The 23,756-nt window shown below is 49.1% G+C and overlaps 1 protein-coding gene across 2 annotated transcripts; it reads left to right on the forward strand.

Annotated features, from left to right (window-relative positions):
* The first annotated feature begins 903 nt into the window (after positions 1–903).
* SUGP2 (SURP and G-patch domain containing 2) lies at positions 904–23,100 on the forward strand. 2 transcript variants are annotated; one of them, XM_083720244.1, is made up of 11 exons: positions 904–1,051; positions 2,807–2,928; positions 6,712–8,208; positions 9,632–9,749; positions 10,856–11,304; positions 13,988–14,099; positions 15,118–15,524; positions 15,633–15,694; positions 16,541–16,683; positions 19,424–19,547; positions 19,753–23,100. In XM_083720244.1, exons 2-10 carry the CDS (start codon positions 2,814–2,816, stop codon positions 19,545–19,547), a joined length of 3,027 nt encoding a protein of 1,008 aa, XP_083576370.1. In that variant the 5' UTR covers positions 904–1,051; positions 2,807–2,813; the 3' UTR covers positions 19,753–23,100. The 2 variants fall into 2 exon arrangements, with proteins under 2 accessions (XP_083576370.1, XP_083576371.1); XM_083720245.1 differs by having other exon boundaries at positions 22,782–23,100.
* Positions 23,101–23,756: the final 656 nt, after the last annotated feature.

Raw genomic sequence — 23,756 nt, forward strand, 5'->3', positions numbered from 1 at the left:
GCGTCACAGACTTTGAAGCAGAAACTCAGGGCGAAAGGGAGAGACGTGCTAAGAGAAAGGCTTGTTTGGCAAGTTCTCTCCATGATCAACCCCTGCCTAGAAACCTCTGTCCCCACTGTGGAAGGACTTGTGGATCCAGAATTGGCCTCCACAGTCACTTAGGGACTCACCGTTAAGACCGTATTCATGGAAGACAATCTTACTTGGTTACAAGTGGTCACCAAAGGAATAATTTTATTTTATTTTAATTTTAAGAAGTGGATCTTTAAACGCATGCTGGGAGACTAACCGATTTGCACCCCCCTTCACAGATGCAACATTCAAAGCTGCAATACTCCAGCTTTCAGCCTTCCTCCAGCTGAGAGACTCCAGGGCGGTAAGGAGCCTTCCTGGAGGCTGGAGCTGAGATTCCCGCCTTGCAGGGGCTGGATGACCCCTGGGGGTCCCTTCCAACTTCACAATTCTGGGATTCATTTCTAAGTCTTGCCAGTTTGGAAAGCAGCTTTTCCTCGTTTCTGTTGAAAAGGAAGCAATCACTACTACTACTACTACTTATTATTATTATTAATAATAATAATAATTAAATTTGCATTCTGCCCTTCATCTGTAAAGCTCAGGGCGGTTTACAACATGAAATTACAACAATGGGATTTACTAATGATTCGTTCATTTGGAGCAGAAAGAAAAAGAAGCGCCCGAAGAGAGCGAACTTGACAAGCACGTTGTGCGCATGCGCCTCACGACAGAGCCCCTGCGGCGGAAGGTGGGCCGAGGGCACTTCACCGCGCCTGCGCATAACTAGGGCTGGTGGGCGGAGAAACGTCTGCAAGGGGCGGGGTTTGTGGGGTGTTTCTTTTGCGCGTGCGCACAAGAGGGACGAAGGGTGGAGGCGCGAGATCTCCATGCGCGTGCGCGGTGGGATCTCTGCGCGTGCGTAGTGGCAGCCCCCTCTTCCCTGCCTGGTTTCGGGGCTGCGTGTTGCTGGGGAGATTCTGTCCTAATTTCAATAAGGGGGGAACTCCGCCCCCTCCCTTTCCTTGTTCGGCCTTCGGTAAGTGAAAGCTCTGAGGGGGGAAAGAAAGAAAGAAAAGGGGGAGTCGGGGGGGGGGAAGGAAGGGCAGAGGTTGCCAACTGACCTGGAGGCAGCCTCCTCTTCTGCCTTGGAGCAGCCAGTTTGCCGCCCCAGGCGAGCGGCCAGCGCGGCTTTCCCTTTTCCGGGGCCCTGCGAACTGAGGCCGGTGCCTGAAGGGGGAGCCCGGTAAGTTGGCAACCTCCGTCCAAAGACCCCGAGCCTTCCAGAGAGGGGCTCCTTGGTTGCACGTTGGCCGACTTGGATAACCTTTCCTGCTAACCCCACTGCTAACTGGTCTTGGTGCTGGGCAAAGGGCTCTCTCCCCATTATTTGAGGATATTTTAGCAAAAGTCTCCTGGCAGATATCGAATGAGTCTTGTAAAATAATGCAACGGTGGAGAAAATCAGAATTAAGGAGGAGGAAAGAAACAATTCTAGGAAACCCTTTTGAGCATCTGCGCATGCACGAGCAGTGAAACCCAGAAGTAACGCATTCCATTATTTCTGGATCGCTGCGGAGCGCAACCTGAAAATACTCACCCCAAAGCTACTTCAACCCGAGGTATGACTGTACATGAAATGGCTGGGAGAGTTCAGCAGGGGGTTGGGGCTGGGTGCTCACCAGTATGCGGATGATACCCAGTTCTACCTCTCAGTATGGCTGGGTGGGTGCTTTTCAACAGAAACAAGGACCAGAGAAGAGTAGGCTACTCCTTTAACCCCACCCCAGAGGCTCCTTTCTAAACTTGTTTGCCCAGTCTTGCAAAAACTTAAAAATGAAAACTCCTCTGTCCTCCAACCTGCTGCTCTGGAGTCTCTCAGTGAGCTGAAAGTTACTGTCTCCTTTCATTGGAAGGAAGTTGGAAGCAGGAGTGATGCAGCTTTGAATACTGCATCTGGTGACAGAGGTGTAAGTCAGTTAGTCTTCAACACGTGTTGGGGACCCACTTGATAAAATAAAATAAAAAATTACATATAACACAGATGGGTGGGGTATAAATAATAAAAATTATTACTATTACAGTGGTACCTCGCAAGACGAATGCCTCGCAAGACAAAAAACGCGCAAGACGAAAGAGTTTTCCATTTTTTGAGTCGTTCCACAAGACGAATTTCCCTATGGGCTTGCTTAGCAAGACGAAACGTCTTGCGAGTTCTTGCGAATTTGTTTCCTTTTTCTTAAAGCCGCTAAGCCGTTAATAGCCGCTAAGCCGCTAATAGCCGTGCTTCGCAAGACGAAAAAACTGCAAGACTTGCGGAATGGATTAATTTCGTCTTGCGAGGCACCACTGTAGTATCATTCGGCAATGCTGCTGCTGTGACCCACCATCAATTAGGGTTTGGCCTGGTAGCAGTTGAAGACAACTGGCGTAAGTCACCTGATGCGTTTAAGGGCAGGTAGAGCATAAGAAAAGCCCTGCTGCATCCACCCCCCTTGTCCTTATGCTGGCCACCTAGATGCCACTGGGAAGCCCAGAAACAAGAATGTGAGGTCCATATCTCTCTCCCTCTGCTGTGCATAGAGAAAAGGTTTTTCTCCTTCTCTCCTAACAGTAGAACTCTTGGGCATCCAGTGAAGCTGAACACTGGAAGATTCAGGGCATGTAGTAGAAGAGACTTACTCGCTTTATTTTACTCGCTCCCTGATTTATGAATCATTCTAAAGGATCACTTGGCGATATGGATGCCAACTCTTCCCCCTCCTCCCTAACTCTTCCTCCTTTCTCATTCCAGAGCCCAGATGGCTGCTCGGCGGATGGCGCGGGAGTCTTTTGATGCCCTCATGCAAGTCAAGGTGAAACGGCATCGTCTGGACAGGAGTGACCCCATCGACGAGGCCCTCCACCAGCTGAGAGGTATGGTTGGTCCAATTCCCCTGAGCTATTTGTTGCTGCTGCTCGTCAGCCTTTGACCCTGTTCCTGCTTCCAGCCTCAGAGACTCAAGGCGTTTTAGATGAGCTTTATGAACCCAGTAAATTTAATCTGAGCCAGAAAATAATCCCACAGGCCTCACGCTCTTCCGTTTCTGAGACCTTCTCCTAAAGCAGGGATGGAGACACTCAGGCCTCGGAGCCAGATGCTGCCCTCCAGATTCTCCCCAGGCCACTCTCCTCTTTTTTAAAAAAAATAATTTTTATTAACAGACCAATCATATCAAATCACATAAATTCTGAATTACAGAGGCTAATTTTAAATTTTGTTGGGGGTACCCATATTTCAAGTTCCGAAAGGGGTCCAATCCTCTTATTGCTACTGCTTTAAAAGTCCACAAATCTGTCCAAATAATGTTCAAAATTCTGTCCAATCCTTTTTTGCTGTTTTCCACATCTCTTCTAGTTGTTTTCATATATTTTTCCTCTCTCTTTGTCTTTGTGGCCTCTGATTGTCTCCATAAACAATTTCAAACAAATTTGAACCTGTGTGTGGGTTTTTCCATTCGTCCAAGAGTTGTATTTCAGACAGCCGCCGTATTTCATCGCTTCCATAAAGAAAAGCATTCTTGCTGTCTACTTATTCACTTTCATAGGTCTGTCCCTCTTCCCAGTCCTCGAGGAGGTTCTACCAGGAATCCAGTATGAAAACAAAGCTTCCTCCTCCTGATAAATCTTTCGACAAGACCCGTCAAAATGGCGACTCCCTTTTGGTTGCTGCGCCATCAAAAGCCCTTGTTCTTTTTCTCGATCTCACATGTCAAGCTTTTGGTAGTAAATTATTTCCACACAGTTTTTAATCATCCTGCTTAGGTCGGTTATGCAGCGGTTCTTTTTGAGAAGGGGTTATTGATTAATCACATAGAAGAAAAGAAAAAAAGTCCCCCCCCCACCCAGTCCCGCTCCGGCATACTGAACCTGATGTTATTTCTTCATGTTGTATTCCGTTAAATCCAAACCTGTTGCTCTCGTTTCACAGAGGTCACTTCAGTTAGCAGTTTTCACTCCTGTTCTTCACTTGAAATATGTGCATTTGCTTCATTTCCAATTAAATATCTCGAGCTTATGCAAACCAGTGTGCGATCAGAGACAGCGTCCGGGAGAGCCGGACTCCACCCGAGGGCTTTATGCCTAGTGCCCTCACCCCCTTCTTTCGAATCTGGCGGTGAATTATGGGCACAGCAGGCAAGGCAGTCCCCCCATTCCCTTGGGGGGGCAAGGGAGGCTGCATACGCCCATCACAGCCTCTTAATTACCTCGTGTGGGTCGGAGAGATGTTATTGTCGGCCATCTTCCAATGCGCCCCCTGGTGGCCTCCCCAAGCCACTCTCCTTGCCAGCCCTGCTTTGCATGCGTGCACACACAAGAGTGCTTTTGTGTAGCTGGGAAGTGTCCTTGAGCCTTGACCATGCCTTTTGCTTGCCAGGATGGAGGGTAGATTGAGAGACGCGTGAGTGCAAACGTGTGCAGCAACTAGCCTACTGTCAAAAGGTTGGATCCACCTTCTTTGCTGCACACCTTCAGCCTTGACCCTTGCACAGAAGGTCTCCCCAAAATGGGATACGTCCATTAAGGCAGAAAAGGTTCCCTTGGCTTGGCATTAAAGGGTTTGCGGTTAGTGGCCAGCCCCCAAGTGGAGTGTGCTGCTAACCTCATTAAAGTCCCAATGATCTTAGAATTGTAGAGTTGGGAGGGACCCTGAGGATCATCTAGTCCAACCCCTGCAGTGCCTCAAGACAGCCTCTTTCCAGATGAGCTGACCCTGATATTGAGATTATGTTCTGTGGCCCTTCTTCATGTGCCACCTCTGCAAGAGGTATGGAGGGTGGCAACACAATAACCGGGCCTGTTCTACAGTGGCTCCCTGTTTGTGGAATGCTGTCCCCAGGGAGCACTTTTAGGCACCAGGCAAAAACTTTCCTATTCAACCAGGACTTTGGTGGATTGCCATCCAAAGCCCTTTTAAAAGGTGTTGGTGTGGGGTTATTGGGTGGTTCTTGTTTTTGTTTTTATGGTGTGTTTTGTGTTTTTTCTACTGCGATTTTATCTTGTCAACTCTCCTGAGACCTGCGGGTACAGAGCGGTATACTAAATTAATAATAAATAAAGGAATATGCAGCTGTCCCATATTGGGATTGACCCTGCAACCTTAGCGTTATGAGCACCGTGCTCTAACTGAGTGAGCTATCCAGGCTGATGTGGATGTGAAATAAAAAACTTTCCCAGTCCAGGAATCCCGAGTCTGGGCCCTTCCAAATGCTGTTGGAGTTCACATCCTCATCACCCCTGTCCATCGGCCAGGATGCCTGGGGCTGGTATCTTATGGGGCCCAGCCACCATCACCTAGAGCAGTAGTCTTCAACTTTTCCAGACCCCAGGACTCACTTTTAACCCAAACATACATTTCTTAATCTTTCATGAATTTATATGGTGGCAGTGCTCCTTTTGCTACCCACCTTGGACCAGACTGTGACCCACAAGTGCAGTGGCCCCAAAGGGGGCATTAGTGTCCCCTGGGGGGCAGGGGGATAACTTAGAGGGTGCACTAAAAGGCAGGAGTACTTGAGGGGTGACTATCAGATTTTGAAAAGTTCATCAAAGTTGTTGAATTAATTAAACTAATTTATTGGATCTGAAGGCAGCCCTGTTTAGGGAAGTTTTTAATGTTTGGAGTTTTATTCTGTTTTTAATGTTCTGTTGAAAGCTGCCCATGGTGGCTGGGGAAACCCAGCCAGGTAAGCGGGGTAGGAATAATAAATTACTGTATTATTATTATTTATTATGAATAAATGTGCAATTAAGTGTTAACTGTTTTGGGTTTTATGGCATTTTTATTTTCTTTAGTGGGTAATATAAACTGCTATTCAAATTCTTTTTAGAGGGTAGGTTAGGGGGTGCTGGGGATGAGTTTATGGAACCAAGGGAGCGGTGGCCCCTAAAAGATTGGAACCGCTGTGCTAGTGGGTCCCAACCCATCAGTTAAGGCCAGTGATCTAAAGGTCTTCCATTATTATTATTATTATTATTATTATTAGATCAAGGAAACAAGTTCTCCTGCTTTTCCTTTTTTCCCTCCTCCTCCCTCCAGTTCCATCCTTCAACTGATACCCTTTCCAGATCCCTTTTGGTGACCTTTAGACTTTCACTTTTCTGTAAATTTGCAAATAAATACCCTCTTGCCTTTATAGAATCATAGAATTGTATAGTTTGAAGGGACCACAAGGGTCGTCTATTCCAACATCTTGCAATTCAGGAATTTTTTGCCCAACATGGGGTTCGAACCCACAACCCTGAGATTAAGAGCGTGCAAAACATGGGTTTTCTACCTCTGGGTTTTGGCTCCTGTTTGGAAATCCTGCTTGCTTGAGAAAGGCTGTGATTCAGTAGTGGAGCATTTGCCTTGCACACAAAACCTCCCAGTTTTTATATCAAACTATTATTTGTGTAGAAGGCAATAAACTGTTTATCAAAGTTATCCAGAAGATTTTATAATGTGAGGAGAGGCCTCTATTTAATCTTTCAGTGATGTACGTAATAAAGTAATGCCATTCTGTTACAAAAGAGTCTTTCCACCAATTTTGTTGTACTTAGTTTTTACACAGCTGCCATCATGTTGCACCAGTTAGTTGAAGAAGCCCCTGCTGAGTTCTCCCGGTGTCCTTGGTTTTATGCCATGAGAAATAGCTTTCTTTTTTCTTCCCCCCACAGTTCATTCGCGTCCAGTGCAGCAAACCCGGCGCGAGGATGAGGACGGGGCTTTCCATGAGGAGAGAACGTACCTGCACAGCGACTGGAGGGGAGAAGCCGCCAGCGAAGGCTATTCGGTGCCTCCCTATCAGTCAGAGGAGGAGGATTACTACGCACCCACATGCTCACGGAGCCAGGATTACGCCCAGGCCCCTTCCCGTGACCGGGACTACGGCCCTTTGCCTTCTGCGGAAAGGGAGCTCCCCGGCCCATCCACCAGGGAGCGGGGTTACGGTCGCCTGGCCTCTCGGCAAAGGGACTATGGCTGTGCCTCCTCCCGAGAGACCTCCAGGCTCCGCGATGCTGACCACAGTTCAGCAGAGCTGTTGAGTGGCTTCCATTCTCCAGGGCTATTGGAAGAGGAGTTTGGGACTGTGAGGAGTCAGGATTACAGCCTGGAGTATGGCCTGGAGGCGGAGAGAGAGTTTGCTCCTTCTTTACATGCGGGGAGGGACCTGATGGCGAAGTGCACCCGGGCACCACAGGGCCTGGTCAAAAGCAAGACAGATGCGGTCCTCCCCGTGAAGAAATGGGTCCAGGCTTTGTCCTCAAGCGACCTGCTGGGGGAGCCTGCCAACCCCTCCAAGAGGAGGGCCTTCCCCGCTCAGCACCGTCAGCTCTGCCAGCGGCCGTCCCTGCCCCTGAGGGGCACCCTGCAGCACGATGACCCGGAAACCATGAGGCATGCCTTGGACAAAGAGCCGCAGCTGGACCTCAGTGGCCCGCTGGATGTTTTCACCACCTTTGGGGTGGAGATCATCAAGTGGGCCGGCTTCCACAAGATCAAGAAGGACCCGGAGTACACGGAAATGTTCCACATCCTCTTCAAGCTGGAGACGGAGACGTGCGCCAAGATGCTGGCCTCCTTCAAGTGCTCGCTGAAGATGGAGCACCGGGACTTCTGCTATTCCGTCGTGCGGACTCTGCAGCACCCGGCACTGCGGACGCCCAAAGTGGACGGCCAGTTCTTGAACCTGCTGCTGGAAAAGAAGCTGGTGGCCACCAAGAACGGCTTCTTCCAGCTCATCAAACCGTTTGACCGGTACATGATGCACCTCCAAGCCTGCCTCCTGAAGAGTGCTGTCCCACTCTTGATGGCCTGCAATGCCTATGAACTGAGCTTGAAATCCAGCAGCTTCAGCGACCCGGGGCAGATGGCGGCCGCCTTCGGGACCACTGCCTCCCTCTGCCGGAAGGCCCTGGTGCTCGTCGGCCAGACCTTTGCCATGGCCTCCTCCTTCCGGCAGGAGAAGATCCTGGAGGCCATCGGGCTGAAGGAGGTGGCCCCTCTGCCCATCTTGTTCCCCAATTTTGACACCTCGGCCTTGTTTGGGAAGGAGTACATCGAACACCTGCAGGGCTGGCTGGAGAAGAGCGGGTCCCAGGTGCAGCTGAAGAGGCCAAGTGCGGAGACCCCCAGCCCACAGGGCGCTCCGGAAACCAAGCCGAAGATTAAGAGTAAGTGGGTGCTGCTTCCCACTGACACTGCCTGTTGTCAGGGGCGGCTGGGTCCATTTTCTTTGGGGGAAGAATTATTTCCATCTATAGACTTTCTAGCCTTCATGTTGTTTCAGTTTGTGAGTCGTTGTCCTCTTCTCCCACCTTGCTTCTGTTGTTTGGGTCCCTGTGAGCATTTAATTTTATTTCTTAGGGTTAATAATGGTGATGATGTTACGAATCATGTGCTTCCCATCGGACTGGCTTACTCCAGCCACTCTGGGCAGCTCCCACCAAAATACAAAAAACACAATAAAACATCAACCATTAAAAACTTCCCTGTACAAGGCTGCCTTCAGGTGTCTTCTAAAAGTCAGATCGGTCTTTATTTCCTTGACATCTGGTAGGAGGGCATACCATAGGGTGGGTGCCACCACCGAGAAGGCCCTCTGCCTGTTTCCCTGTAATTTCCCTTCTCGCAGGGAGGAAACCACCAAAGGCTCTTGGAGCCGGACATCAGTGTCTGGGCTGAATGATGGGGGTGCAGAGAATCCTTCAGGTATACTGGGCCAAGGTTGTTTAGGGCTTTAACGTCAGCACCAACGTTTTGAATTGTCAGGGTTATAGTTTGGGTCTGGGGCTTGTTGGCATGATGTGAGGCTTGCTCTGCCCTGCCTTCCCATTCCCAAAAATTAAATATACCCAAAGGAAAAACCCACACCCAAAATCACCAATAATGTTAATGATTTGTGCATTTTTTTAAAGTCCTTTTCCTCAGGCAGCTGCAGAAAAATGAGGATTGATGTCTTATTGGCAGGATCTGTAATATGGGAGGGCTGCAACCTATGCGGAGTTACTTTCTAGGGGTTCGTGTGCAAAGGCAAAATCATACAAAGTCAGTGAGACCCGGGAACTGACCCCACATAGCTCTCTCTACCTTACTTTTGCGTACATCCTGCGCTTGGGAATAATTTCCTCATTTGCCCCGGGGACTCCTCAACACTGCAGCAGAGAACCAGGCTCTGGGAAGGTGGTGTGAGGCCTCTGGAAGGCTGTTGGAGGCTTTCATGGCTATCTGACATCTCGCAGCCCCCCCCCCCCGCCTCCCAGAGGTCTCGTGTGACCTTCCTGGAGCCCAGTAAGCTTCAAAGCTTTTTCTGCAGCAGGAAAACCTGGTGCGGAAATAGTTTTTTATGCCCTCTGGTTTGCTGGGCTCTGGAAAGGTCTCGTGAGATTTCAGAGGGCCTCTCCCAACTGCCCACCTCCCTCCCCAGCTCTCCATTTATTTATTTATTTATTATCCCCCGCCTACTCCCATACAAAGCTGCAAATGCAGAAGTAAATCACGCGTGAGTTGTGGCCCTACTGTAAGTTAGTGATTGTGAGGTTCCCACGAGGAAGCTTTTCATTTTATCCTAACCCCCACCCCTGTTTCTTGTCCTAGTTCCGCAACGCGCTGACCGGAAGGTCACAGAGACAATCGAGAAGCTGGTGGAGAGCATCGTTTCTGGCACTCTGAAAGGGAAAGAGAGAGCTCAGTTGAAGGACAACCCAGAGTACTGGTAAATATCTTCTGGTAGTGTTTTTTTTATGGCTGACCTGATCAAGCGTTGCTTCCCCTGGTTAGCCCCACTGGCACTACAGTTATTTCCAGACCCTGGGGTCGCTGGAGGACTGGTGGCCCTCCTGGCAAATGGCCTGGTGGGTGCTGGATCACCAGTTCTTCCTCGCCCCCAGAATCCAGGCAACCAAGTGTCCCTTCGTGGTCGCCATCTGTAATAAATGAAAATCTGCCCTTATTCCCCTATGGCAGGGTTCTGCAACCTTTCAGACAAAAAGAGCCACTTGGACCCGTTTCCGAAGGAAAAAAACCTGGGAGCCGCAAACATGCACGCCGCTGCCCTCCGATCTGACAGCGGGCGGGAAGGTGACGTCGGGACAGTGCGTGACTAACACACGCACCGCCCCCATGCGACGTCACAGCCAGTACAGCGGCTGCCACAGTGGGGAGTGTCAGGGCACACAATGCGCCTCCTCCCCTCGCTAGTATCCGCCCCGGAGCCGCGGCAAAGGTGTAAAAGAGCCACATGCGGCTCTGGAGCCACGGGTTGCTGACCCCTGCCCTATGGGGAACACAAGAGCCCTTATAGAGTCCTTTGTAGGTTCTCCATCGGTCGGAGAAAAGAACAGAGGCCAACCAGAGAATATTGAGAAGCAAAGCAGCTAGTAAGCCTGATCTTTATTTAACTGTTGCAACAGGATCCTCCCCTCACACGCAGGAGAAGGAGGAGGACATCTTCTGGTAGTTTTGTGGTTTTTTCCGCTCCCTTGACTCTCGGAGCCTTCCAGGAACAGGGCTTCTCGGGCCAGCCTAACTTACCTTTTTAATACCCGCTCCTTATTTGTATAACTCAAATCGTTTCACAAAGCAGCGCCTACTTTGGATTTGGAACTCCCTGCCTATTGATATCAGTCAGGTGCCTTCACTGTATCATTTTCGGTGCCTGCTGAAAATCCTGCCCAGATGTTTAGAAAGTTGATGTGAATTTTAACTGGTTTTGGTCTATTCTTTTTAACTTTTTGTACATTTTAAGTTATTGTTGTAAATTGTTTCTCGTGATAATTCTACTGTTTTGATTAGCTGCTCCTTCCCACCCGGTCAAAACAGGTTTCTGAAGGAAGAGGACAGCCTAGAGCACAAATATTACAAGCTCAAGCTGTCCGAGATGCATCGGCTGAGGTCTGCAGCCAAGGAAAAGCCCAAGCAGGAGAAGACCCCTGAGCTGCAGGATTTGGCTGTCACGCAGGCCTTGCTGCGCGCCCGCAAGGTCCTCCGCATCAAGAAGCGGCTCTTCTGGAAGAGGAGGCCCAGGATCCTTCAGCGGCGGGTGGCGAGAGCCCAGAGGGTGAAGCGAGCCACCGTGGGGACCCAGACGCTCCTGTCTGCCGAGACAATACTCAAGCAGCAGGGCCTGCCGCAGAGCCCCGAAGCCCACCCAGCAGAGACCGCCTTGGAAAAGGCGGGAGTCTGCGACTCAGCCACCGACCCAGAAGATGTGCCCGGGGAAGGTTTGAGTGCTGGAAGCTCGCTTGGGCTAGCATGCCAGTTCCCTGACGGTAGGTGAATTTCAGGGGGGACAGGGCAGGCAGGATGTGGTATGCTCTAGGGCTGGGCGATATATCAATACTGTATATCACCCAAAACTGGATTGAAATCCATATTGTGGTATCAGTTCCTTTGACTGGGCAATATATTGTGACTCACGATATCTGTGAGACCTGTAAGTATAGGGCGGTATACACATTTAATTAGTAATAATAATAATAATAATAATAATAATAATAATAATAATAATAGGGATGCGGGTGGCGCTGTGGGTTAAACCACAGAGCCTAGGACTTGCTGATCAGCAGGTTGGCAGTTCGAATCCCCGTAACGGGGTGAGCTCCCGTTGCTCAGCCCCTGCTCCTGCCAACCTAGCAGTTTGAAAGCACGTCAAAGTGCAAGTAGATAAATAGGTACTGCTCCGGCGGGAAGGTAAACGACATTTCTGTGCGCTGCTCTGGTTCACCAGAAGCGGCTTAGTCCTGCTGGCCACATGACCTGGAAGCTGTATTCCGGCTCCCTCGGCCAATAAAGCGAGATGAGCGCCACAACCCCAGAGTCGTCCGTGACTGGACCTAATGGTCAGGGGTCCCTTTACCTTTACCTAATAATAATAATAATAATAATAATAATAATAGCCTTTAGAAGACATCCAAAGGCAGCCCTGTATAGGGAAGCTTTTTAATGTGCAATGTTTTCTTATGTTTATATATAGGAAGCTGCTAAGAGGGGCTGGGACAACCCAGTCATATGGGCAGAATACAAATAATAAACTTATTGTTATTTATTATGAGGACTTGGCGATATATCACCCAAAACCAGTTTGAAGTCCATATCACAATATTGGTTTCATAATTTTTGACCTGGCAACATACCACAAATTGTGGTTTGTGTGTGCTTGTGTGCTCTATGCAAAAATCACAATTTGGGGGAAAACACTGAAGCCAGTCAGTGTGTCTCTCAGTTCCTGCAGCCCTTGTTAACTCTGCTGGCTCAGCGCTCCCCTACAGGGAATCACAAGAGTAGGAAAAACCACGAAGCCAGCCAACGCCTCTACTGTACGGAGTTGCACCCTTTTGTCAGACTTCATGATTCATCACTATATCATGATGTTTAGCTGGTGATATATTGTGATGTTGAAAACCAGATATCACCCAGTCTTAGCCTGGTCTCGCTTTGCTTTGCCTGCCTGTGCCTCTGCAGGGTCCTGGACAGAGAGGTTCTTTCCCCTCCTTTTTAGCTGGAGGTGGGACCTGTGACCCTTGAGCTGCTGAGCTGCCTTCCGCTGAGTCAATCCTTTGGCCCACTGAACAGCTGCCTTGAGCCCCTCTGCTCCTTCAGTGGGAGGGGGCATTTTGTGCCCAGGGGGGTGCTCCTTTGCTGAGCTGGCCTTTGCTCCCATAATTCCCTCTGGGATTTTCGCTGTGGGTAGCTTATGGGGACACTGAGGAGGCTGGTCTCTCTGGCAGGCTCTTCTTAACATTATCACACAGGAATATAGGAAGCTGTCTTCTCACGAGTCAGACCATGTTGCAGAAAAGACCTGTTCTCGTATTGCCACTGTCTGGACCTCTCAGAGGACGAGGGCAGGGTCTGTGTCGGTTCATATGGGGAGAGGCAGGCTTTAAATGGCCATTTAAGGTTTAGAGGTCAAAAAACAGCACAGAAACTCATTGGCAGGCCAGGATCGATGCAGTATGCTCAAACCACCTTGCGCTGGTGAGCAGCCTGGCTGTAAAATTCTGCACCAGCTGACATTTCTGAACTGTCTAGAGTCAGCCCCACATATAATGTGCTGCAGTAATCTAACCTGGAGGTTACTAGAGCATAGATGAAGCCCGCCCTGTGGAACGCCCTCCCATCAGATGTCAAAGAGATAAAGAATTACCTGACATTCAGAAGACATCTGAAGGCAGCCCTGTTCAGGGAAGTTTTTAATATGTAATGCTGTACTGTTTTTAACACTGATTGGGAGCCGCCCAGAGTGGCTGGGGAAACTCAGCCAGATGGACGGGGTATAAATAATAAATTATTATTATTATTATTATTATTATTATTATTATTATTATTATTATTATATTATAAGGGCATAGCCGGGCCACCACCTGAACCCCTGAGGCCACCTGAGCCTAGGTAGCAGAGCACATGCCAATTTTGTATTACCGTATTTTTCACTCTATAAGACGCACCAGACCATAAGAGGCACCTAGTTTTTGGAGGAGAAAAACAAGGAAAAAAATATTCCGAATCTCAGAAGCCAGAACAGCAAGAGGGATCGCTGCGCAGTGAAAGCAGCGATCCCTCTTGCTGTTCTGGCTTCTGGGATAGCTGCGCGGCCTGCATTCGCTCCATAAGACGCACGCACACATTTCCCCTTACTTTTTAGGAGGGAAAAAGTGAGTCTTATAGAGCAAAAAATACGGTATTTTCTGCAGCCGAGATACATTCCAGACACCATGATATATCTATATTGCGGTCTTTAGCTGCTGATATATCACAGTGTTGAAAACCAGATATCATCCAGCTCTAGTCTCCAGTTGTTTTTGGACTACAACTCCCATCATCCCTATTTAGCGTCCTGGATCCCTGTGTTTTGTGGCTGTATCCCACCAGTGTTCCAGCAATATAAGCCCTGTTTAAAATGGAGTGGGAATAATTTTGTTATCTTCCCCCACCCCACCCCCTGCTTTCCAGTGGATCCCAAAACGATGGTGACAGCAGAGAGGCTGGCCAAGTTTGTGGCGGAGGTGGGACCTGAGATTGAGCAGTTCAGCATCGACAACAGCACAGATAACCCGGATCTGTGGTGAGCTACCCTCTCCCTCCCCGGGAAAATCATGTGGCACGCTCCTGGAGCATCCCCAGCCTCATTGCAATGAGCCAGGCATTGCAGTAACAACACTCAACATCTGTAAAGTGGTGGCATGTTACTATTACTATATTTATTATTAGCGTAATATAACATCAAACATTAAAAACTTCCCTAAACAGAGCTGCCTTCAGATGTCTTCTAAAAGTCAGATAGTTGTTCATTTCTTTGACATCTGATGGGAGGGGCAGGCGCCGCCCTCAAGAAGGCCCTCTGCCTGATTCGCTGTAACCTCACTTCTCGCAGGGAGGAAACCAGCAGAAGACCCTCAGAGCTGGACCTCAGTGGCTGGCCTGAATGATGGGGAGGTGCTGCTTCGGGTATACAGGGCCAAGGCTGTTTAGGGCTTTAAAGGTCAGCACCAGGCCCTTGAATTGCGCTTGGAAACATACTGGGAGGCAGTGTAGATCCTTTAGAACCAGAGTTATATGGTCCCAGTCACCAGTCTAGCTGCCACATTCTGGGTTAGTTGTTGTTTCCAAGTCACCTTCAAAGGCAGCCCCATGTAGAGCGCATGGCAGTAGTCCAAGTGGGAGACAACCAGAGCATGGACCACTCTGGCGAGACAGGGAGTAGGCAGGGAGGGTCTCAGCCTGCGTACCAGATGGAGCTGGTAGACAGCTGCCCTGGACATAGGATTGACTTGCACCTCCATGGACAGACCCTCAGGCTGCACACCTGGTCCTTTAGGGGCACAGTGACCCCATTCTAGTCTTAGTCAGTGCAGCAGATGGGTTATAGTTCTGTTGCACACTGCTGTGATATATTTCTTTGATACAGTGGTATCTAAATGTTTTTAGAAATAAATCAGTGAACAAGCCTTGTTGTGAAGCTCAGAGCTGCAGCTTGTCCCCAGATACTTGTATGGGCCACCTCAGGGTCCTCATAGAGGAAGCGACGCAGAAATGTCACACAACAACAGTGCCGTGAAGTCCTCCTGTGCTCTCTCTCTCAGGTTCCTGCATGACCGTGAGAGCTCAGCCTTCAGGTTTTACCGGATGAAAGTCTGTGAGCTGTGCCCCTCCATGAACTTCAGCGCCATTCCAGGGCCTGCCAGCGAGAGCCCCGCACCCTCGGAGGGCGACTGGACGAACAATGAGGAGGAGGAGGAGGAAGAAGAGGAGGAGGAGGAGGAAGCTCCCCAGTCTGGAATGGAAGAGGAGGAAGCTCAAGCAGGATCTGCCAGCGTGGGAGCCTCGAGTACAGCTGGAGAAGGGCAGCCTGAGGGCCCCACCTCAGAAGCATCTGCCCAGGGTCCTCTGCAGGGCAGGGCCTTTGGGCGCAAGAGGGCCAGCAGCAGGTCCTTGAAGGTGGGCCTGATCCCAGCCTCCAAGAGGGTCTGTCTCATCGATGAACCGAAAGGTGAGTGAGGCAGCTGGGCGGGTTAAGCCAGGCAGGTAATTCTTTGTCAAATTTTGTTTGTGTCTGGATTGACCTTTGACCTCTGGATTTGCTTTTTTTGCATTACAGTCCACGACCCCGTCCGGATTGCGTATGACCGACCCAGCGGCTATCAGTCCCACAAAAATAAGGTGAGAAGGGGGCAAAATAATAAATACGTGCATTTATTCTTTAAGAGATTTAATGCACTGAGCTTTCCAGGCAGAGGCCTCCCAGTGCAGCTTTCAAAGCCAGCTTCAAACCTCCATAAAATGTAAGTGTCAGCTTCTGTTCACCAGTTAGGTGTTGGCAATAACCTCAGCCCAGCGGTTCCCAAACTTTCTCAGGCCCCCTTGGTTCCCTGAACTGATCCCCAATGTCCCCAACCCTATAAAAAGCATTGTTCAGAGGAGTGGTTCGCACAGATTTCTGAAGAAGACAATAATATTTTTAAAAGATCAGTTAATTGCCCATTTATTCAAAGTGCATTTCTTTATTTCTCTTCATAAAATTTACCCACAGTTTGACTACAGAAGCAACCTCAAAGCGTTGTGATGTGTGTTTTTTTAGGGTAAGTTTTTAATTAAAAAAAAAAAGCCGATGAAAAAGCAAAGGTGTCACTAAAAAAATATTGCAGCATAATTTAAAACACACAAAAAGTTAAAACAATAGATCAGGGCTTCCCAAACTTGGGTCCCCAACTGTTTTTGGACTACAGTTCCCATCATCTCTGACCATAGGTCCTGCTAGCTAGGGATGATGGGAGTTGTAGTCCAACATCAGCTGGAGACCCAAGTTTGGGAAACACTGCAATAGACTGAAACAAATTATTATAATATTATTAATATAATATTGTATAATGTTTTTAGATAATACAAATTATTATTATTATTATTATTATTAGCAACAATAATCCTGCTACGGCATTCTGTTGCCTTAATGCAATAGCCAAGCCAGGTGTTTATGATAACGATGCTGATGATCAGTTTTGTTCTCAGTGGCAGAAATCCAAGGATTTGGAGTTTTCCCACAAGCGGCTGAACCAGAAGAACATTGGCTTCCAGATGCTGCAGAAAATGGGCTGGAAGGAAGGCCTTGGGCTTGGTGCCCACGGGATGGGCATCAAGGACCCCGTCAAAGTGTACGTAGCACATGAGCGAGTGGCACACTCCTTTTTTATAAAACAAACAAACAAACAAACAGGTTTTGGAATGGATTGATATCTCACCACAGTTATTCCCTGTTGCAGAGGTTGCCAACTCAGCACCAGCAGGCACCATTCTGCCCACAAAGGCTTCCAGTGGTGCCCCTGGGCAGGCGCCCCCAGCTCTGAGCTGTCGTTTAGAAACAGAAAATAAAAAACCCCAAAGACTTTAGCCCTCCCAGAAAGAAACTTGCAGGTACCTTCTAAGTGATTTATGGGAAGTGAGTTCTGGTGTGGCTAGGTAAAGGTAAAGGTAAAGGTACCCCTGCCCGTACGGGCCAGTCGTGTCCGACTCTAGGGTTGTGCGCCCATCTCACTTAAGAGGCCGGGGGCCAGCGCTGTCCGGAGACACTTCCGGGTCACGTGGCCAGCGTGACGAAGCTGCTCTGGCAAGCCAGCACCAGCGCAGCACACGGAAACACCGTTTACCTTCCCGCTATAAAGCGGTACCTATTTATCTACTTGCACTTAGGGGTGCTTTCGAACTACTAGGTGGGCAGGAGCTGGGACCGAACGACGGGAGCTCACCCTGCCGCGGGGATTCGAACCGCCGACCATGCAATCGGCAAGTCCTAGGCACTGAGGTTTTACCCACAGCGCCACCCGCGTCCCTTTCTGGTGTGGCTACCTTGCTTATTTTTTGTGGTGCTGAGGAATGCTCCCCATTTCTGTTAGGCACTGACAGCATCACGGTGTGTGTCAAAGAGATACTCTGTGATCTTCACAGTATGTACCAGCAGAACACAGGTGACGTGCCACAGAAAGCATGAGGCTGGCCCTCCGACTTTTCTTTTGGGTTGGAATCATCTACCTTTGTGCCTTCAATATTTCATCTTTAAGAAACTCTCCTCCAAGGGTTTGTCTCCTGCAGTCTCTAGGGGCCGACACTCACCCGGCATCACTGTTCCAGGACAGTAGTCTGCTCTCTTTAGCTAGAAATTCCTAATCTGGCCCAATAACTTGATGTGTGGATAGGTGAGAGACAAGTTCTGTCTTCTCTTCCATCAAGGCAACCAGCTTTCACTTGCTGCTGTTCTAGTTTTGCACATTCTCAGGCAGGAAGACAAACATGGCACAGTGTTGGAGGTTATTTCAGCAGCTTCTTGGCCGTCCTGCATATACTATAAGACAGCGCTCTGGTCCTTTCATGCCAATGCCCCCAAGTCCTTGTCACAAGCTCCCAGAGGCTGCAGTCAGCTCAACTGACTTGGCTCTGTATACCTGAAGGAGCGTCTCCACCTCCATTGTCTAGCTTGGACACTTGGCTCTAAGGGCCTTGTGGCAGTTCCCTCATTGTGAGAAATGGAGTTACAGGGAACCAGGCAGAGGACCTACTTGGCAGTGGCATCCGCCCTGAGGAACACCCTCCCATCAGATGTTGGAGAGAAAAATTGGTACTTTTAGAAGACATCTGAAGCCAGCATTGTTCAGGGAAGTTTTTAATGGTTGATGTTTTATTGTGTTTTTAATATTTTGTTGAGACTCTAGAGCGGCTGGGGGAACCCAGTCAGGTGAGTGGCATATAAATAATAAAATAATAATTATAAACAGAACTGCTGCTGGCTGCAATAGGGAAGGAGGGAGCGCCAAAGTGTAGGAGCTGCCACACGGAACGGCCGAGTTCTTACTAATGCTTAAGAGGCAACATCTTGGTCCTTCCTCATGGGGAGAGTTGACCGCATGGCCTCTGTGAGAGGCAAAGATGAGCCCAGCCTCTGAGAACAACCCACCCCTGTCTTAGACATGTTGCCAGGCTTCGTGCTTTTGGCAGGGGAGCATCCTGCATGTCTCACCCATAAGATCCCAACCCCCCCTGGTCCAGCGTCTTCTGCCATTCAAAGCAGACAGCACCTACTGTGCTGGACCAGCGATTTGAGATGGAATCGAAGTTTCCTGTGTTCGACGGGAGCGTCTGTAGTGAGAGCAGCTGTTTTGCAAGTGCTGGGAAGCTGTGTTCGCCTTCTGCCAGAGCAGGGGTGGGGAGGACGCCCCCTGCCCAAGGCCGCCTTCATGCAGCTTAGGCTTACAACCTGGATGGCTTTAAAAGAGGATGAGACAAATGGCTGCTAGCCAGGATGGCTCTGCTCCGCCTGCACACTCCGAGGCAGCAGTGCTTCTGAATGCCAGTTGCTGGAAACCACAGGAGGGGAGAGCGGCTCTTGTGTTCGAATCCTGCTTGTGGATTTCCCATTGGGGGCATCTGGTTGGGCGAACAGGATGCTGAACCCTTTGGCTTGATCCACCTGCTTCTGATGTTCTTACGTATCCCAACATGCCTTTCTATTTCCTTTCTTTTTGCAAGGGGAGTACAACTGTGTAAATCCTAGAATCCTAGAGTTGGAAGAGACCCCAAGGGCCACCGAGTCCAACCCCCTGCCTGCCAAGCAGGAAACACCATCAGAGCACTCCTGACATGCGGTTCTCAAGCCATATGTCAAATGTTAAGGGTGCAGCTTTGTTTGCCTGTTTCCTAGCACTCTCCAAAATTGACTCCTATGCTTTTGGGGTTGGCATGAGCCAAAGGAACTGGGCGTGGGGAAGGACTGACCTGGAGCCTGGTCACCTCTTTGGAAACACAGCGGCCAAGACATCGCCCGTTGGCCCTGCGCTTTGGTCAGGGAAGCTGGTGGCTGGGCCTGTGGGTGCTCACTTTCTCTCTGCTTTGCCTCCCTTTTAGGGGCTCCACCTCAGCGGGGGAGGGCTTGGGTGTGGCGGGGGACGAGAACAAGGAGGACACCTTTGCCACCTTCCGCCAGAGGATGATCCAGATGTACTATCTGAAAAGAGCCTGTAATAAATAGGTAGGTTGTCTGCAGCAAGTCAGCTTTGTCCCCCATCCCCTTTTGAATTAATTGCAAGATTAAAATAACTGTTTCTCTCTTCTTCTGTTTTCAAGCTTTTCCTTCTTCTTCTTTGACCAGGGAGATATTTTCTGTGTGTGCACAAAGCTTATCTGGATTTGTTCTTAACCGTTTTTTCATGTTTGTTTCCATTATGAATGACCAGAATGAGCTTTGAACCAAAGAAGCGAAGATCATTGTGCTGGAGAGAGGACAGGCCATCTTCTGAGAACCCCCCGCCCCTTTTAAATTTGGAGCAATTAGAAGAGCAAATTGCTCTTAAGAATCCATAATCTCCTAAACAAATCAAAACAAACATTGCCATTCTTTGGATGCAGGAATGGCTGGGTCTACTTTCCGATCAAATCTCTTAACAAGAACCTAGGATGTCAGGCTCCCCCCCCCCCCACTTACGCAAGGCTGACTTGCATACAACCATGTGTGCATGCTAGGCTGGGAAATAATAAATCAATTGGCTGCTTCTACCTGCGGCTCAGATCCCCACTCCGAGTCTCCGAGTGCTGTGGGGCACATGTCCACACACACACCAGCCTGGTCCTGGCTGCAGCGACAATCTCAAGGTGTGAGTGGGCACAGGGAGGGGACATGGGCACATGGGATCAGCGCTTGGGCACTGCACTGCTGGGTCTGAAAGCACCTCTCAAGGGCACCCCAGAGGATGGGCAACCCAGTGCCCCACTAGCCGTGCGGCCCTAAGCCAGCAGGTGAGGCACAAATCCATCTCCCAATAAGGTAGGGTCAGTGCTCAGAGGAGAAAAGGAGTGGTGGGGGGAGAGTGTGAGTAGCTGAGCTGATCGGGGGGCTGTGGGTCAAAGCGGTAAGGGGAGGGGAGGAGGAAATCAAAGGAAGTGAACCACTGTGGCCTGGAAGTCTCTCAGGACTGCTGCCCGGGAGGGATGGGACGGAAGGCTCAGGGCAGCAGCCCCGTCAACGCATGTGAGTCTGTCTCTTCCCCGTATGCCCTCCCTATTAAAGCAGCATGCCCCCCACTTTATGCAATTTCACTTCTGCATGTGGGGCCCCCGGAACATAACCCCTGCGTAGGTGTGTGTGTGTGTGCCTGTATCCATTCCAGACAGGACAAAAAAATGGACTGTCCTCTATGTGGACAATATGATCATCCTGCCTTTCGCAAGATCCAGAAATTCCACCTTTACACAGTTTGATGTCTTTTTCTTTTCAACTGCTTTGGGTCTGCACGACGAGCTGCAGTTATTGAATAACCATTACTTGTTCGATTTATTGAACCATCGCTTTGTTTGCTTTAAATAAAATACAGACAGTATGTAGAAACCGATACCATGTAGGGCAGATACGAATCTTGCTTTTGTTTCCGAGGTCTGTGTTATCAGCGATCAGTGCCACTGCCAGGCACGCAGGATTTCGCTTGGCCTGCATTTCCGTCTTCTTTAGCAGTCTTGGTTACCTTTTCCTTCTGCAAAGGAACCTTAGTGCTGTTTCTTGCAGGAAGATCTCTGGAGAGCTTTTTTTTTGCGGGGGGTACAAGGTTGTCTGAAATTTGGGTTCGCTCCATTGCTGAATAGGACCCCTCCAGAATGTGCAAGAACTCTACTTACGAACCGACGGTCTCGACAGCATCCCAATTTGAAGTTGACAGTGTTTTCTGAATGATGAGTGTCCACACAAACTCTTCAATCCACTTTCCTTCTGGAGTTCTCCAGTAACGATTTGCCACCCAGCCTCTCCCGGCTTTTCTGCAAAAGGCTACTTCATCTTGGTGACCAGACACAAACCAGTTGTTGGTGACCAGACACAAACTCTGAAACATTCTGTACGTTGTGGACCTTGGTTTCTCACAGCCACCCATTTGTGGTGGGGGCCTTGTGATGTGCAGGATCATTCGCACCTCCTTCCCCCTTCATAGCCAAAGTGGACTTTTCAGTGGGAAACCACACTCCACTCTGGTTTGCGGCATTCCTTCCTGCTCAGAACAAGCTTTTCTGCCCCAGGAAACTCCAAATCAAAGAGTGTGGTGTTGAAGTCAGCCTGAGCTCCATGCCGCCATCAGGGGCATGCAACGGGGATCTTCTTCCTCTGCCTTTCTGAGAAATGCAAGAGTCGTTCATGGGAATGGGTGGGGCTCCCGCCGTTGTTTGAGCCAAGAAGTTTGCTGCTGATAGCAAGATGTTGAAGAACCCCATGAGACCCCCTTCCTTCAGCCTGCAGGATCCAGTTCTGTCAAGCTGAAGCTGCCACAGGGGTCTGGCCACTCTCCTGTTAAAACCACTCTCTTACTTAATTTCTAGGGGTGTTTTGGTTTCCTTTTCCTAATTGAGCATTGCATATTTTATTTTATTTTTAAATTGGCTCTCTGCCCAACCTGGCCTTTTGGCCCCCTGTGAGTCAGATTGCTGATTCCCCTGGCCCATAAATGAGCTGTTGCTGTTTGAATAGCCCCTTTCCTTTGATGTGAAGCTTCTGTGTTCAGCCACAGTTTTGTTTTCACCCCACCTCATATTTACAGCCAACTCTCGTGTCTTCTTTCGAGTTGCTAGAACCTTTTCTCCTGACTTCAGGAGCTTGCAGATAGTGAGATGACTACATAACCCAAACGTTTTCTCTTGCATTTTGTGGGAGGGCTGCGCTCCTCTCTTCCAGCTGATTCTGTTGCCTTTGTGGCTTGAGCCCAGTTCTTGGGGTGTCAGCTTATGAATGTTCATATCCAGGCTGGGGGAATAAATGGCTGTGTGTTTAAACCCAATTTCGTTGGGGTGGTCCTCCTGATTCTGGACTCTATCCACAGCTGCAGGAGTACATAGCAAACTTTGATTTTTTTTAATTTTATTTAAAGATGGAACACTGTTTTTCTTGGGATGGGGCCAAAGAGGACTTTTACTCTTCTCCAACCCTTCTATATAATCATGATTACAGCCAGTCTTCCTTTATGCTAAGAATTGTTTTAGGGCAGCATTGAACTGAGCAACACTGGTGTTATTTAAATTCCCGTTGTTGCTTTCGCCTAAGGATCTTTTGGGGTTATTTTAAAACCAAGATCCACTCCTTTCCTGTGTGTGATATCTTCTAACAATCTGCTTTTCACTGGGCAACTTCTGGGGAACATCTTTAATGGGTCTGCAAAATATTTTCAAATGCAGAGCAAAAATGGCCACTTGGTAGCCAATTTGGTTCACTAGTTTTTTTTTCTTATTCTAGTTTTCCAGGCTCTCTCACGAAGACCACAAGCATCCACGAACACTTTCCTGCTGCAGTTGCTAGGGCATGTGTAATCTTTATCCTGTGTCTCTCCCCCAACCCTCCGTTTGGGGGTGGTGGTGTTTTTTCAGTGGCTCTTGATCAGGATTCCCACCCCTTCCTATGCCATCTGAACAGTATTGACCCGTAGTGGAAAGAGAAGTTTGTTAGCTGATTCATCGTTTCTTTTTAAAATGTTTAACGGCATGTAATCTTTTTGCTTTATTTTATTTTTTAACAAAAAAGCCTTCAATAAACATGAACCTGATTTTTAGCCTCATTTCAGTTCCTGGCTGTTACATACATAGCTGCTGTACATACATAGGTGTCAGGGACTGGCTGGATGAGGAAGAGTGGCTTCCAGGGAAATGGCAGGAGAGTACAGTTTGGATCCAGGTTCATGGTGGTGAGAAACAGGACACGCCCCAGAGGAGTAGGAGGACTGGGAAATACTGGATGCTGGAAGTCAGGAGGGGAGGAACAGGAGAAAACACAGAAACCCCAGCCATGAGCAAGGACAGGAGTCAGGAATAACAATAACAATAAGATTTATTATTTATACCCTGCCCATCTGGCTGGGTTTCCCCAGCCACTCTGGGCGGCTTCCAACAAAAGATTAAAAATACATTAAAACATCAGTCATTAAAAACTTCCCTAAACAGGGCTGACTTCAGATGTCTTCTGAACGTTGTTTATTTCTTTACCATCTGGTGGGAGGGCGTTGTTCCACAGGGTGGGCGCCACTACTGAGAAGGCCCTCTGCCTGGTTCCCTGTAACTTCGCTTCTCGCAGTGAGGGAACCGCCACAAGGCCCTCGGAGCTGGACCTCAGTGTCCGGGCAGAACGATGGGGGTGGAGACGTTCCTTCAGGTATACAGGACCGAGGCCGTTTAGGGCTTTCAAGGTCAGCACCAACACTTTGAATTGTGCTCGGAA

This window comes from Podarcis gaigeae (genome assembly GCF_964106915.1).
Source record: "Podarcis gaigeae genome assembly, chromosome: 18".
NCBI classification, from domain to species: domain Eukaryota; kingdom Metazoa; phylum Chordata; class Lepidosauria; order Squamata; family Lacertidae; genus Podarcis; species Podarcis gaigeae.

Excerpts from the sequence above, each read along its gene's own strand:
- SUGP2 (XM_083720244.1), top strand. The coding sequence starts at position 2,814 with ATGGCTGCTCGGCGGATGGCGCGGGAGTCTTTTGATGCCCTCATGCAA. Across the intron at positions 9,750-10,855 it reads AAGGACAACCCAGAGTACTG|GTTTCTGAAGGAAGAGGACA; the intron begins GTAAATATCTTC and ends CGGTCAAAACAG. Across the intron at positions 16,684-19,423 it reads ATCAAGGACCCCGTCAAAGT|GGGCTCCACCTCAGCGGGGG; the intron begins GTACGTAGCACA and ends CCTCCCTTTTAG.